We start from the raw sequence: 17,299 nt of genomic DNA on the forward strand, positions 1-17,299 counted from the left end.
CGGGGTGCTTGAGCAAGTTGATTGAAAATATTCACTCAAGCTATCAATCAATTCACATTGCATATTCTTATATGGTTGACCTAAAGATGAATCAATGGAAATACTTCAAACTTCATATTCACCTCGGTAACTAGTACCTAACCCTTGCTAGCTAGCCACTTGACATGTGTAGTCTCTAATAGTTCACAAATATATGTGTGTTTGTGAATTATTAAGAGTGGCTAGAGTACTTTAAGTCTAAGTGAATCATTTGCCATATGATGCTTTTAATGGCTCTCTAATAGAGCAAGATCTTATTCATGTTGTAGGTAATGAGGAACCACCTTGTGGAGCAATCAAGAAAATGGCCATTGGTGATATAAGACCACAAGAAGTACATACTACAAACGTGGAAGCTCCTCAAGTTGTTGCTGTACCAAATTCCGCTGACAACTCTGATGTAGAGGTGCAGCACACCCCTGCTGCAAATCAGCAGGGCGGCAGTGCCGCACCCAAGGGCGGCAGTGCCATCCCTCCTACATAGTAGCAGCTGACTCCACTCTAGTTCATGGACAAATCCACAACCTTCATATGTGCAAGATAAAGACAAAAAGACCACCTCATCCATTACAATCAAGAAGGGTGGTAACATCTAAATCTCAAGTGCAATTTATTTGAAACTAAACTCCTTTGTGTCTTGTGTAGCCACTTAGGATAATAGAAGCACTTGAGGATATTCATTGGTTGCTGGTCATAGAATAGAAATATGATCAAAATTGAATTGATCATCCACATCAAGCAACATAGGTGACTTGACTTTCCTTTGTGGACTTCAAACCAAGAAAAACAAGATGAAGCAAGTTTATATTCGTGCACATTATGAGTTGGTTTGATGGATTTAGAATCTTGGTACACATTGGAGGATAAAAGTAGACTTCAAAATGGCCAAGAATAAAGAATCAAGCTCAAGTCAAGTAAAGGGACTTATTACTCACAAGTTAAGAACTTCCTACTTGATGGAATCTTGTCATATGTTAGATTGCCAAATTCTCATTCTCATCTTATGGGCATCTACATGCTATAATGGTTATGAGTATCTCTTGGCATAGTTCAAATTGATTACACTATTGTTGCCATGACCTAGACATAGAGTGAAAATCTCAAGTTCTTAAATGAATAAAGTGCTATGTGAGAAATTCAAATACTTAGAGCACTTATAAAAGGAGACTTTAATCTATGGCTAGAGTTGTGAGACTAATCTTTCTCTCTAAGTGATTTATATAGTCTCACTAAATGAGAATGTGTTTCTCAAATAGAGTGTGCTATTATATGAAGGCTACCAATCCAAAACCATGTGATGTATTTTCTCTCTAGCTAATTTGGATTAGATTTGTCTATGTTAGCCACTCACCATAATATGGGTTAAATCTGCCCTTTGGACTTAAATGACCAACCATGCACATTTACATTTCCATTCCACTCAAAAGAATGTGCATGAGACATCAAGGGAGATTTAGTCCATGTTATGAGGTTTCTCCATTTTGGTAACCCACTTGTCATCCACATATAAATGGTTACTAAATGGAAACTAGTGCTTATGTTACTAATGTCTTCTTGTGATTGAGCTTATTCATAGAAAATCAATAAGAAGATGTTGTGCTAATTTAATTCATAAGCTTAAAGGTTATTCTTCACCTAAAGAAAGATGCCGCTAAAGGCCATTTAGATCAAAAGTTTCAGTTTCGCTTGAATCAAGTTTGAGGTTGATTTGAATAAGCTATACAAGAAGAATTCACAAGATTATGAGTGTTGATGAGAGGACTGAATGGATATAACATCTTATATGTATTCTTAACTGAAATCACCTCAAAGATTGGACAGGAAAAGAAGAAGAATCATCGATCATCAAATCTGTCCAGAAAATTGCAAATCTGAGTTGACTGCCTTCAAGCATAGATTTGGAGATTCAAATACTGATAAATTGACCTAAAACTTTGTGAGCATGATATACACATCTAGTACTTATTGCTGTACTATTGGTATGAAGATTGGTTTTTGAAGAAAATCAGTTTTGAGTTGGTTTCTGTCAGCTTCAACAGTGTAGTTTCAGATTTGAGCAGTTCTGGTAGAAAATTATTTTCACAAACCAAATGAAGTTCAAATGAGCTAAATTTTTGAGAGAAGTTAAAGGACTCATAGATGAAGATCTCTACCAAATTTCATGCATATTGGGCTAGTGGTCTGAGAGATATGGATTTATTTTTCTTTTCTAAGGATGACATCATCTGAAAACTGACTGAATAGAATTGGATTGCATTGTGGCAACAAGATTGAGTTAGCTCTCAAGTTAGTCATAAAGAATCAGTAAATATGAGAAATATAAATTTGGTCTAAATGAGTTTCAATGAAAGAAAAGAACTCACACAAGGATCCAAATAAGTTGCAATCAGAGTATAAGCAGCAGCAAGTGATTGCAACTAGTTGGAACAAGAAGTAATTAGCTGAGACTATTAAATTACAAGCAGTTTCAAGGAGTTCAAATCAGTTGAAGTATAGTGCAAGTCACTCCCTTGACCTCATATTGTTAATGTGCTTAAGTGAACTTTGTGTACTCTTATATGCACAAATTTAGGGGGAGCTTAGCCTATATCTTATGGGATTATTCATTTCTTTCAAGTGTTTGATGTGCAGTCCCACACATGGAAAAAGGAGGATGGGTAGTTCCTTTGGATTCTCTAGGTGTTTCACAATTATTCTAGGAGGTCTCGGTCTTTATAAACCAAGTGCTCCTGGTTTAAATGTTGAATGTCCCAATCCTTTAAATGGACCTAGATTTGGATGAGATGGAGAAAATAATTGAAGAGTGGGTTTTCATTGCTATTTCTCCTCTCTAAGTGCTCATCAAGTACCTATGATCCATCCTATTGATCTCCCAGGATCTTATCAACAAAGAGCGGTAACTCCTAGTTCATAACTTGCAAATTTCATGAATTTTACCTTTGCTCTTTGTGTGAGTTGCTCTAGGTAAAGAAAGAACTAGGAAACTAATATGGATCTTGGATGATCACAAGAGCTCAGTTTTACCACATTTCATCAAGTGAGAACTATAGTCATCCAAATCATTGAAGTCTCACCTATGATGGTCATATCAATGAAAATTTATGTGGTGATCTATCTACCTTGGTGGTGGTATGTTTCCTTGGCATAATTTCAATTGTTGCAAATTTATCATGCCTTGACCAAGATATATGATGAACTTCCCTCGACTCTTAAACTGATTCTAGTGCATTTCACAAGTAATTCAAGCACTTGATGCACATATTAAGGGGGAGCCCATCCTATGCCTTGTGTCTTTTAAGACTAACCTTTTCTTCTAGTGAATTTGTGTAGTCTCTTGCTGAGAATGAGTCTCTCATGAATATGCTACATTGACTCAATCCAAATTGGTTATCTCTCATATTCATTTGGATTGTATTTTTATCTCTTAAGTAGCTACTCTCCATAATACATCTTAAATTCCCTTGTTTGGACTTAATTGACCAAAAGTGCCTATGTTCTTGCCTTCCACATGTATATGTATGCACTATCAAAAAAAAGGGGAATTTATTCTATGTTATAAGGTTTTGCAATTAGTGATCTACATTCCTTCCACATCTAAAATGATCACTAGTTGTGAAATTCTCTTTTGCAATTTAATGCTATCTCTTGTCTTTATAAGCATTTCCTAGGTGACATTATGAGATATGGGCATTCATTTCAATTGGCATCAACTAGTGAAGATCCTTTCAATAGAATAACACTTGCACTTGTTGATCTTTGGGATTTCTCTTGGTTGGGCTGGATAGCTCTCGAAACAAGCTTTTCAGAAAGTCCAAGATCACTAAAAACGGAGTTCGGAGTAAAGAGATATGACGTTTTCCGTGAGGTGACCTATGCTGTTTTTGAGAGCTGCGGTAGTGCCGCGCATAAGGGCGGCAGTGCCGCACCTGTACAGGTCTTGATGGCTAGTTTTTGAACTCCAATGGCTAGTTTTGGTTTTGGGTGTATATATACTCATCCCACGGCCCCTGGGCTAGCTGCTGATGACCAAAACATTACAAAGCCTTGTGAAGATTCTCTCAATTAGTGTCAAAATTATGAAGATCATATTTCAATTGGTATTGATTGATAATCTTTAACTTGGTATATCAAGAAATATGTCTTCAGCTGATATCTCAATATGACAACAAGAGTTAGCAATGGACTTTCAATTGATATCAAGCACAAGTTTATGATATCTCATTGAAGATGATGATGATGAGAGATGTGCACAAATAAAATTATCTTGCATAAAGAAGTACTAGTCCCATCAAAGCACTAAATCCAAGTATTGAAATCATCTTCATAGTGGAGATTATGAGGCTTAGAACAAAGGTATATCGCTCCATGAACTCATGTATTACCTTTGTGCATCTAGGCCTTTACATGCTAGTGTGTGCATGTGTATGCAATTTTTGAGTCACACCATAAGTTTGTTCTTATGGTGGCGATTAGAGAATTCTTTAGATACTTGGTTGATACCTCTTGTGGTTATGGCATGAGTTTGTCTCATGTTATACTGTCATCTAAGTGAGGTATGAGCCAAATATGCTAACCTCTCAAGAATCTTGACCTAAAAGTTGCATACTTTGTTTGGTAGAAAATAGGTGAAAAATTCCATATGCTAAACTTTTACCTCTCTTACCCTCATTTGTCGACCATCATTTCTTTCTTTTGGTGGAGAGATTCTTTTTGGAGATTAATGCCAAAGGGGGAGAAATATTATGGGAGAATGTAAGGGGAGAGAGATTGATATGAGGATGTAAAGGGGTAAAGGAGAGGCATACATATAAGGTTTAAAAAAATATTATTGTGGTGTGTGCAAGGATAGTTTAAATTGATGCTCTTGATAAGGACCATTTATGCTAGTGTGTGGCATTCATGCCTTGAGTGATGCTTGTTTTCTCCTATGCTGGTCAGGCAGGTGCGGCAGTGTCGCTCTCTGGTGCGGTAGTGCCGCCCTCTGCTGGTCAGTAATCTTTGAGTGCATGAACTGTCATGAGCATCATGGTTATCATGTTACACCTTGCACCCCATGGATGCTAAGATATAGGAGAGTTCCCACACTTCATCTTAAATATGTGCATTTGGTATTTGAGGCCAAAATTTGAATTCCTTCAATGCACACATTTAGGGGGAGCTCACTATATAATAGGATTCAAAATCTTAATGTTTATCAATCTCTTATAAGCTTTAGTTATGTTGTCATCAATCACCAAAAAGGGGGAGATTGTAAGTGCATCTAGCCCTTTAGTGGGTTTTCGTAAATTGTATGACAACACAATTAAAGGTCTAATAAGTTTGCTAAGTGTTGAACAGGAAATTGAGTCTATTGTATATACTTATGAGTTGTGTATTAACAAGTATATACAAGGTTCAACTAGTAGGCAAACTTGATGATATGCCACATTGTGTTAAAGTGAATGCCAAATCATGTATTGTTGTATTGGAAGTTTATGGAAGAAATCTAGTTCAAGCAAAAGACAACAATACAAATGGAATCAATGAAATGGCTTCTATGTTGTGGGATATCATAGCATCATGTGAAAGCAAACATATTTGGTAAATGACAATGTATAGTGGATATAAGTCGGTCTCTACATTGGTTTGCTTACATGGATGAATATATGAAAGATCAATTGGAATGTCAAGTCAAAATGAGAAGGGAATAAGGAATCATGAATTAGCTTGACCATATTGATGTTGATCCATATATGTCTCTATGTGAGACAAACTAAAGCTTGATTGATCTCAACATTCATATCTAGAAAATATTCAAGCAAGGATCAAAATATTGAAGAAATGGTTTTCAATGGGTGCTTAATATAATGTGACTTAAGTATGGCTTGATAGGGTGAAGATAGCAAGGAAAGGGCTTCGAGGTACTAAGCGAAGGTGAAGGGCAAGCGACGGCTTGGCGACCGAGGTACCATGGCTAAGTTGAAGAAGAGAGTACTTGCATTGAGTCGAGGTACTAATCAAGCTATGAGGAGTCATATTGTGTTGAGGATAAAATCATTAGTGGAAGTGACTTGAAGCCATGAAGGTGAACTCATATGTATGGAAATGGCTCAAGTCATATAATCAAGGTATAATGAGAATGAGGAAAACATATTCGATAATAGAAGTCCTCAATTGCCAAATGAAGTGGCAACCAGCTCAAAGGCATTTACATTCTTTTATGCTTTGAATTTGAGTTTAGGAAACGCCATACTATAAAGAGGGATTCTAGTACAGTTGGTCAACTGTGCAACCAAATACTCAAAACTACAGATCTATATCCTCTTACCCAGCCAAAGCAACCAGCCAAAAATCTCCAAATTCTACCTATTTTGGCTAGGGCGGCAGTGCCACCCATAAACGACCGTTGGGACCCAAGAGGTATAAATACCATTTGGGCTGGCCCACAACAAAGAACCTTCTTCTCCAACGGTTCAGTTCGAAACTGAACAGACCAAAGCTCACCTCTCTCTCCTCCATTGTTGCTCCTTCAAGCTCCCAAGCAATCCTTGATTTCTACCATCAAAACTTGAGTGAAAAGACAGCAAAACTCGATTGGAGAGCAGATCCACTGATTCCCAAAGTCTAAGAGCATTTGGTTCACGTTTGGCCGGCGGTTCTAGGGTTTGTTACTCTTGGAGCTTGCTCCTAGCCGGCTAGGCGTCGCCCTTATGCTTGCCAACTCGTGTGGCAGCCTTAGGAGGTTTGTAACCTCATCCCACAGCTAAGAAATTACCCCTCACTTCAAGAGTTCATTCTCTTGATTTGAGAACGAGGGCAAGGCAAGCCTTGGTGGCGAGCTAATCCTTTTGTGGATGCCTCAACAACGTGGACTTAGGCAAGCCTTGGTGGCGAGCTGAACCACAGGATAAATTTTGTGTCTCGCGTGCTTCACTTTGTGTTCTTGCTGATTCAGCTCTTTGCTAGCTGTTGTTAGGGTTTGGTAGCTCGATCCTCTCTTGTGTGAGATTTCTGTGGAATCCAGTCTTCGAACTAGATTTTGTCTTTCTATTGCAGGATTGAGCAGTTGAGAGGGTCAGATTACTATCTGTGAAATCTCAACACTATTTGCTTTATTTTTGAAGAGCGGCAGTGCTGCCCTCTGTTCTAATAGAGTTTCGAGTTGAATTTGCAGGATTGAGCAGCTGAGAGGGTCAGGTTACTATCTGTGAAATCTCAATGCTGTCTGCTTTATTTTTGAAGAGCGGCAGTGCTGCCCTACAAGGCCGACAGTGCCGCCCTCTGTTCTAACAGAGTTTCGAGTTGAATTTTTACAGACCTATTCACCCCCCTCTAGGCCTCCTAAACGACATCAAGGTCCTTTCAGGGGCGTTCCCCAAGAGTAACCCCTCGGCATACCAAAATAAGTTTAGCATGTGTTTTGTTTGGGGACATGGTGAGATGAGATAAATCCTACCCTGTTTTTAGGGATGGGACCATCCCTGTTATTTGTTTGGTTGAGGAGGATGAGATGGTCCCTGATATTCATTTAGTTTGTGGGATTTAGAAATAAAGGATGGATGTTGTCTTTTTCCTTCATTAGTCATAGTTATGAGTGGGACGTACTTGTCATCTAGGACCCACCGGCCTGATGAGATAAACCCAACCCTATTTTTTGCTTGGCCTTATCTTTCTCTGAGATCTTGCATGAGTCATTTGTGGTTCCTCATCCACGCCGACCAGGAGGAGCTCGCCTATGCGATTGCCCCGTTCCCCACAACGTCCAGGAGGTGCTTGATCACGCTACTGCCCTTGTGCCACTTGGAGTTGCTCGCCCGCGCCACCCGCCAGAGAGCTGCTCTCCTATGCCCCCCTCCCGGCCACCTACCATCGGAGCTCCTTGCCTGCACCGCCCGTGAAATTGCCCACCCACAATGAAGCTCCTCTTCCGCGTCAGCACTCGCCCGTGGAGCTCCTCGATCAAGTCGTCTGCGGGCCCCCAATAGCGGCACAACGACAGTTGCGTGCCTTGCACTCGCCGATGCATGCATCGGGCCACCGCCGGTGCCTCCAAACTCTAGGCCACGAATGGAGAAGCCACGATGTTTAAGGGGAATGAGGCTGTATGTTTTGTTTCATGGGGATGGGGTGTTCTTGAATCTAATGGTATATTCCCCTAGAGGATGATCCCATCCAACTATCCAAAACCAAACACATCAAAAAAAAGGAGGATGGACCTAGTGTGTCCTCCTTCGTCCCCGAAACCAAATGCATGTTTATGGACCTACGTATGTAACTTTTGGGGTATGGCAAGTTTCATAAAGTGCTATAACTACTTTTAAAATCTCGGTTTTATCATTTACCATTTTTTCAGCATAGTTATTATTCTATCTAGACTTAAAGAAATTGTGAAATGCATATTGATGAGATTCATATCACATAAATTTAAACAAGCATTCAAATATTCAAATATTTCAAAAGGAGCTCCAATAGTCCAACATGAATTCTAATTTGGTACCCTAAATTTGAGGGGGTTAATGCAACAAATATGAAGATAACATACATCTGATTTTGCGATGGATATTGTAGAGACTCCATTTAGATATTTCAATCTTGATCCCCAAATACAGGATTCCAGATAAGTTTGAAATAAATCTCCAAAAACACTGGACATTATTCCTAAAGAAGTCCTGCGGCACGCTTGGCCGCTCGATCCTTTTGGTACAGGTCGACCAGGTGTTTTGCTGTGCGACAATTGCGAGACCAATGGCATGTACATCCACACCTGTAGCAAATCTGTTTCTGCTCCTTCTCCCTCTCCTCTTTTGCCTTCTGATAGAGGGCCACGAGGTGTTTTGCTGTGCGACAATTTTCGGCCAGATGGCCCTTGCATCCGCACTTGTCGCAAAATAGGGGTCGCTTTGCTTTGTAGCTGTCCTTGTTTCGGTTGTTGTCATCTCCCCGTAGACCTCTTGCAGCTGCGATTCCGCCGCCTCTCCCCTCGCCGGGCCTGCTCCACGACCTCTGAGTATCAGCGTCCTGTGCTTCAGGCACAGGTCGAGAGCCCATCGGACGGCAGCCATGAAGTTTGGAAGACCATTCCTGCTATTTTTTTCATGGTTTTAAATCTTCGGCTAAGCCATTTAGCTGTTGTCCTCTTGAACAGCTAAATGCAGCTATAGCTGGAGATCTCCGCGGCTAAGACATTTAGCTGTTTTTGCAAAACTTAGAAAAAACATAGAACATTGACATATGTTCAGCACAGTGGTTAACAGTTTAACACAGAGAATAGAGAATACATGATTAATGATACATCTCCATGTTTCAAGTAGCAATTTTCAACACAGAGAATAGAGAATACAGAGAAACGGAGAATAGATATAGAAGTTAGAACTGAATTGGGGAAGACGAAGAACCGGAGTGTGCTGCTCGTGCTGCCTCCACCGCCGCTCATGCTGGACACCGCCGTCTCAGTCGCTCGTGCTCGCCGCCGCCGCCGTCACCACCTGTCCGGGGACTGTGCCACCGCCGTCGTCGCTTGTCCAGGGACCGCGCTGCCACCGCAGTCTAGCGAAAGAGGAGAGGCGAAGGCAGCTTCTGCCGCCGCTTGGGAGCTCCTACTAGCCGCACGGTCGTCTCCGGCCTGCCGCCGCTGGAAGAGAAGCCGCCGCCACCGCCTGCTCCTTTTTCTTTTTCCAAGACCGGGAGAGATCGACGCTCGTGGATGTGGAATGACTGAATGAGTGACCAAGTGCTAGGGTTACGGGATGAGGTGGGTTGGGAGTCAAGTTTTCTAGGCCGACAAAATTTTAGCTGCCGCTAAAATGTGGCCCATTTAGCGGCTATCTCCGGATTTAGCCAGCTATTAGCTGCTGTCATTTCTTAGCGCTAAAAGCTGCATATCTTAGCTTTAATGTCATCCAATAGCTATCTCCGGCTATAGCTGCAGCTATAGCCAGAGATTTGAAACCTTTTTTTCGGTGAAGAAATCGGCTCACGCTTGGGCATGTGCTGCTGCTGGAGCACCTGCTTGCCGGCATTCGGGGGAGCACTGGCCTCTGAAGGGCCAGTGTGTTCCCGTCTGCTAGCCGGCACAGGGTTAGTGGTAGAGGCGGACCGACCTATAGGGCAAGCTTGGGCAGCCGCCCTAGGTCCTCTCCGGCGAGTACCACTACTACACCTCAGTTCTCCGGCCGGCGACGGTGTCCGTCGAGCGAGTCAGCGAGCGCAGCCGCCAGGTGCGTGAGGTTGAAGAAGGTGCAGCCCTGTTGGGCCGTCTGGCAAACAAGGCCCATCCCCACCCCAGTCTTCAATGGCCCATTTTCTGGCCCAATAGGGCTAGGCGTAAGGCAAGCCAGCCAGCCAGGGGCAGGGGCGCACGCGCATTCGCTCACATCCAGACACAAGCTCGCAGCTAGGGAGCTCGGCGGTGGCGCTCCAACTGGCGGCGCTCCAGGCCGTGCTTGCTGCCTCCCCTCCCCAGCTTCCCGTCCCCAGCCCATACGCTGGCTGCCCAGGCCCAGCAGGCAGCTGAAGTTGGATCATGGATGGGAGAGGAGATGAAGCCATTGGGGGAAGAAATGAAGCCGGAGCCGGCGATGCGTCTAGCACGGCGAGGAGGCTGGCAACTCCAACTCCATTGAGCCAGAAGCGGTATAAGAAAATAGGTACTGCTATTAATCCATTATCCATTGCAAATTGTTAGTCAATTAAATAGATAGAGATTGGTCTCTTACTGGTGAAATCAATTCAATGGTTAATTGGTTTTGCAGATTTGAAAAGCTTTTTTCCTAGTACAAATACCGCAAGTGGAAGCAACTCGGAACCAAGTACTCGTGAAAGCGGTAATGTTGTTGTTCCTGAATCTGAAGAACAAGAAGAGCTACGAGATTCAGAGCCACATCCAGTAGAAACAGTACAAGGTGTTGAACATCAAGAACTGTCGTCACATGAGCAAGATGTTGAAGGTATTAAGGTTTTCAACCCGGATGTTCATCTTGTTTCTGATCCGAGCCTTCGTGTAGCAATTGATCAATTCCATCCAGACATTAGAGATGATGTTAGGATGGCTTATTTGGTGAAGGGCCCAACCAAACCTTATGGCCATAATTTTCCTAAGAAGCCAAATGATAAGAGGGTGTTTCTAAAGAATTGGTTACAACAGTATGATTGGTTGGAATATAGTGTGGCTAAAGATGCAGCATTTTGCTTCTATTGCTTTCTTTTTAAGCAAAAGCCCTTAGAAACACATTTTGGTCATGATGCATTCAGTAAAGAGGGGTATAGAAATTGGAAAAATGCATATAATGGATTTCCTCAGCATGTTGGTGGCCCGACAAGCTGCCACAATAGAGCAAGGACAGCTTGTGAAGATTTTCGGAATCGGAGGGCAAGCGTCTCACATAAAATTGAGGCTTACAGTGTTGATGCAGAAAAGAAATATGAAACATGTGTGACAGCTTCTTTAGATGTTGCAAGTTATCTTATTTCACAAGCTCATTCATTTCGAGGCCACGATGAATCTCCCTCTTCCTTAAATAGAGGGAATTTCTTAGAGATGATTGAGTGGCACAAAAAAAGGAATGGGGAGGTACGACTTGCATTTGAGGAGTTATGTCCATTAAATGCCCAAATGCTTTCTCACAAGATTCAGAAGGACCTTTGTGCGAGTTTTGCAAGGGAGATAAAGGAAGTCATAAAGAAAGAGATTGGCAATAAACTTTTTTCAGTTCTAATTGATGAATCTCGTGACATCTCAATAGCGGAGCAAATGGCTGTGATTGTGAGGTTGGTTACTATTTAATTGCTGATTTGTAAATGATAATAATTATTAGAAACTATTTAATTTAATTGTGTCTATTGGTCTGCAGGTTTGTCAATGACAAAGGAATGGTAGTGGAAAGATTTTTGGGTCTTAAACATGTGGAGGACACAACATCTCTCTCATTGAAGAAGTCATTGCTCGATGTTCTTGCTGAATATGGTTTATCCATTTATAGACTTCGAGGGCAAGGATATGATGGAGCTTCTAATATGAGAGGTGAATTCAACGGTTTGCAAAAACAAATTCGTGATGAAAACCCACATGCTTTCTATGTGCATTGCTTTGCTCATCAATTGCAGCTAGTAATTGTTGCTGTTTCCACTTGCTGTTCATCATTCTCTGATTTCTTCAACTATGTGAGTTTGATTGTGACTAGTGCTAGTTCATCTTGTCGAAGGAAAGATATCTTGATTGTTGAACATCGTAATACAATTTTAGAGAAATTGGATAGTGGAGAGATTTTTTCTGGAAAAGGGAAGCATCAACGAACTAGCTTGGTTAGACCCGGTGATACAAGATGGGGTTCTCATTTCACCACATTACTCCGTATTGAGAACATGTGGGATTCTATGTCGAGGGTATTGTCTATGGTTCATGGGGATGAACGCAATCCTGGTAGAGCAGCCGGTTTGTTGAAAAAAATGGAGAGCTTTGCCTTTGTTTTGAATATGAAGTTGATGTTGAAAGTGCTTCGTATTACTAATGAGTTATCTCTCTTACTGCAAAAGAAGGATCAGAATATAATTCAGGCCATGTCATTGTTTGTTGATGTCAAAACACGTTTGGTAAACTTGAGAAATGAAGGTTGGGAGCCATTATTTGAAGAAGTGAAAGCCTTTTGTGTTGCAAAAAAGATAAAGTTGCCAGATTTCAGTGAGCGTAGACCAAGATGGGGTCGATCAAGGCTTGATGATGACTTAATAACTAAAGAACATCATTATCGTGTTGACACTTTCTTGGCTGCACTTGATGCTATTCTCACAGAGATGGATCATCGCTTCAATGAGGTATCATCAGAGTTACTTATTTGCTTCTCTTGTCTTGATCCAAGAGATTCATTCTCTATGTTTGATTTGGAGAAGATTGCTCGTATAACGGAGATCTATGATCAAGATTTTTCAATTGTTGATCGTTCTAATATAAGAGATGAACTTGAGACATTCATTTTACATGTGCGAAGAGTTGATGATTTCAGAGCTTGTCATGATTTTGCAAGTTTGGCCATAAAGTTGGTTCAAAGTAAGGCACACCTTGGTTTTCCATTAGTCTATCACATCATTGAGCTAGCATTGCTTCTTCCAGTGGCAACGGCATCAGTTGAAAGAGCTTTCTCAGCTATGAATATAATAAAGACTGATTTGCGAAATAAAATGAATGATGAGTGGCTTAACGACTTGACTTTGTGCTACATTGAGAAGGAGATTTTTAGAGAACTTGACCCTGAGAAAATTAAGATGACATTTCAATCCATGAAAGATCGAAGATGAGTTTACCTCCAAAGCGGCCTCGATGTTCTTAGAGTTATAGGATTGGTATGTTTTCCTACAATGTTTGACACTTTTTTACATATTCCCTCACTTGTCACTTACTCATTACTAAATTTATTTTAATTGCAGGTTGTTTATGCTTTTTCTTTTGATCATTTCTTGTATGGTAAATTATCTGGACGTACTATGGAACAAAAATTCTCCTTATGTGCTCTTCATGTGAAAGGTAATCTTGTTCAAACTTCTTATGTACCTTTTGTTTGTTGAATTATATATTAGAACATAATTGTTATGTGACATTACAATATAGATATGATATACATACATAGTTAGACCGGTATATCGGTTAAGTTTTGTACTTGTATATAGCGATCCGTCCTAGCTCATATTTTTGGCTGGGTCCGCCACTGGTTAGTGGCGCTTAGGTCACGCGCGCTGTCCGTCTGCGTGCCGGCGCCGGCGCTCACGCGGGACGACTGAGCAAGACCGTTGCCTCCACGTGGAGGAACTGGACTCACGTCACTGGCGTCCTGCTGGGAGCCAGCTGCCGGTAGTGCACGTCGAGTGGCGTGCGATGCCGGGGCGTCGCGCGTGGCAGCGGGCACGCCGGCGCTCTTCGGGGCCGGGGCGTCGCGCGTGGCAGCGGGCACGCCAGCGCTCTTCGGGGACGGGACGCTAGCCTGCACAAGGTTTGGGGTGTCGCGCGTCATGGTGGGTGAGCTTTTGCACACGGTGGCGCCCGCAGCAGCGGCTACCTGCGGCATCGCGGTGGCCGCGCCAGCGACGGCCTGTGCATGGCCATTGCTGCAGCCTAGAGGAAGTGGACTTACCTTGTCGGCCTCCTCGGACTTGATGGTGACCTGTGTTTGATATGCCTTCTTGGCTAATATTGACGCGTCCTCTTTGAGCACCTGCGGCATCTCCTTCGGTTGCACTATCTCCATGGGCACCTTGACCTCATAGTTGGCAGGCACCGCCTGGCTAGTGGCGTTGGAGGCGTGGGGCATCGTGGCAGGGGGCTCGTGCCGAATTCTGCCGGAGTTGCTGGGCTCTGCATCCACCTGCGCTGTGGCCATGACGGCCGTGATCGGGAGGCCACTGCCGCTGCTGGGGCTAGCGCGACGCGGGCTCGCCTTGGCCTCACCACCATCGTGAGAGGGGATGTTCTTGGTGGTGACCACCGAGTCGTGTGACTCGTGTCGTCGTTCAACCTCACGCACGGCGTGTTGCGTCTGCACCTTCTTTCTGGCAGCCTCCACCTCCAGACTGGACACCTTCCGCTTCTTGCCCCTCTCCAGATCCCTGCCGGTGACAGCCGCCGCGGACGCTGCGGCGCCAGAGGCCGGGACGGGGCGGGGCGGACGACTTTGTTGCAGGCTAGTGGAGTTCGGGACGCCAGCAGCCCGCACACGGTTCGTGGCGTCGCGCGCCGTGGCAGGTCCAGGGAGCTCCGGCTGCAGGACGGCGACCTTGCTCATGGGATCCACCTGCACTGTGGCGTCCGTGCTCGCGTTCGCCTCCGCCGCGAGGCCATTGTCGTCGTCGCCATGAGGAACTGGCATCAACTCCTTGCCGTTGCTGTCGTGAGACGGAGACGCCTTCTTCTTCACCGCTGCATCCTCCTGGATCTTTAGCGACCGCATCTCTGCTTGGCCCTCCTCCTGCGTATGCGTCGTACGCTTCGCCACGTGGACTTCCTCCGCCTCCTGGATAAACGCCTTCCTTTTCCTTCCCTCCTCGACGTGGACACCGGTGGCAGCCGGCGCGGAGACTGCGGCGGCGGAAGCTGGTGGCGCAGGAGGTTGAGGTTGGACGGGTTTGGACTTTTCGAGGGCCCGAAGCTCGTGGACGTCGCCGTCTGTGGCCGGAAGCGCCAAGACGGCGGGAAGAACAGGGGCAGGGGCAGGCCGTGGTTTTTCAAGGACCCGCACCTGGCCGACGTCCGCCGCCGCTGGTGACGGGCAGCAGGGACATTGCGGCCGGAGCGGGGGCAAGTGCTGGGGCAGGCTTAGACTTTTCGAGTTCCCGGAGCTGACGGTGTCGGAGGGTAACGGAGTACTGGAGGGAGGAGATGTACGTGTCGAGATCCTCCCAGCGGAAGGGGAGCGGCGTCGGGGAGCAGGCGGCCAGGCGGTCGAAGGTCTCCCGCAGGCGCATCTTCTTGGCCGGGAGCGCGGCGGCGACCGCCTCCAGCTCCCACATCTCCATGACTGCCGGCGGGTGGTAGAGATCTGGAAGCGACAGGAGAGCGTGAGGGTATAGGGGCAGTGGAGCGGCGGCGGCGGCGGCGGCGTCGTTTCGCGAGTCCATTGCGGACTCCATGATTCCATCCGTTTCAAAACGTGTGGGAAGAAACCGAAAGATGCCAGCGTTTTATAGATCGCGGACGAGAAGAGTCCGAGCGGGCCGAGAACAGAGTTGGGCCGTGATTTGGATAAGTCCTTGATTTCTCGTTGGAATCCTTTCGGATTCTCGCCGGAGTCTGGAGGACTGTTTTGACCTTTCAAGGTGATTCTGATGGCCGCGACGTCGAGTGGAATTGCCAAGTTACTTCTCCACCTTCTCGTTTGCAATGGTTGGTGTTCTTTGAAACCCCCTTGCAGGTCAGTTGCTTGCCAGCTGGGGTTCACCGGTCGGTGTCTGATCCTGGTGAAATCGAGGTTTAGCCTGAGCGTTCAGTAGATAAATTGCATGTTTTCGGTGTGCTACTGATGGCCTTCTTAAAAGTTGACTCTTCGTCAATTCGGGATCCAGCCATGAGCTTCATCCTGGATCTTCTTCATTGTGGGAGGTGAGGAAGATCTGACTTGCGGCAACAACGGTCGACGACGGCAACAATGTCTGGGTGCTCCTTCAGTGGATTCATTTATAATTTTTCTTTCTTTCAGGGGTGCCCTGTCAGAGGGCTGGATGTAAAACTTTTGTTTTAATCAAATCCAACCCTTTTTTTCTAAAAAAAAAAATCCTTTCGGATTCTAGTAGCGGCGAGAGCATGTCGCATGGTTTATTTGTTAGTTAAAATAATAATATTGAAGCTTTAAAAGATAGAAATAAGATTGAAAGTAAAAATAAATAAGACCCTCTAATGCAAGATTTTTTTCCTCGCTCTTGTGTTCTTTCTATAAAAATGAACAGAATGATTACATACATAAATTCATAGAAATCAGTTTAATTTCACAGAAACAAACACAACAATAGAGAAAAATTTTGCCTTTCAAATAGAGTCTACTACCTCCATCCTATAAAGAATGCCATTCCTCAAATAAGTCAAATTTTCTTAAGTTTGACTATATTTATAGAAAAATATTATCAATATTTGCATTTCTAAATATATGAATTATAAAAATATATTTCATAATCCATCTAACGATACTTATTACACGTCATAATAAATACTAAAAATTTTCTAAATATGTGATCAAACTTGAGACCCGTAGACTCTTCGGAAAGCGAAAATAACATTTTTTGGGCGACCCAGAGAGTCTTATCAAATTCCTGCTTTCCAATTTCCAAGGTCCCTAAAACGTCAAAAGAAGACTTATAGCTTTCTAAGGCCTGGTTTAGTTCCCAAAAATTTTTACCCCAAACTATCACATCGAATCTTGCAGCACATGTATGAAGTATTAAATATAGACGAAAAAACTAATTGCACAGTTTGGTTGAAAATCGCGAGATGAATGTTTTAAGACTAATTAGTCCATGATTAGCCATAAGTGCTACAGTAACTAACATGCGCTAACGATGGATTAATTAGGCTTAATAAATTCGTCTCGCAGTTTCCAGGCGAGCTATGTAATTAGTTTTTTTATTAGTATCCGAAAACCCCTTCCGACATCCCTGAAACATCCGATGTGACGTCCAAAATTTTTCATTTCGCGAACTAAACGCAGCCTAAGGGAATATTGCGATATTCCTGAGCTCCAAATCCTGGCGACGGTTGCATTGTATGACTGCAATTTATTACTGAATTAGTGACCACAATTCATTACTG

General features: G+C 43.6%; 1 protein-coding gene and 1 pseudogene across 1 annotated transcript; one reads left to right on the forward strand and one right to left on the reverse strand.

Moving 5' to 3' along the window:
* Positions 1 to 9,924: 9,924 nt before the first annotated feature.
* On the reverse strand, positions 9,925 to 15,630 carry LOC136451621 (uncharacterized; annotated as a pseudogene).
* Positions 10,541 to 13,535, forward strand: LOC136510111 (uncharacterized). Its single transcript, XM_066504679.1, has 4 exons — positions 10,541 to 10,664; positions 10,770 to 11,784; positions 11,868 to 13,353; positions 13,438 to 13,535. The coding sequence occupies exons 1-3, from the start codon at positions 10,541 to 10,543 to the stop codon at positions 13,306 to 13,308; spliced, it is 2,580 nt and encodes an 859-aa protein (XP_066360776.1). The 3' UTR covers positions 13,309 to 13,353; positions 13,438 to 13,535.
* Positions 15,631 to 17,299: the final 1,669 nt, after the last annotated feature.

This window comes from Miscanthus floridulus, chromosome 1 (assembly GCF_019320115.1).
Source record: "Miscanthus floridulus cultivar M001 chromosome 1, ASM1932011v1, whole genome shotgun sequence".
In the NCBI taxonomy this organism is placed as follows: domain Eukaryota; kingdom Viridiplantae; phylum Streptophyta; class Magnoliopsida; order Poales; family Poaceae; genus Miscanthus; species Miscanthus floridulus.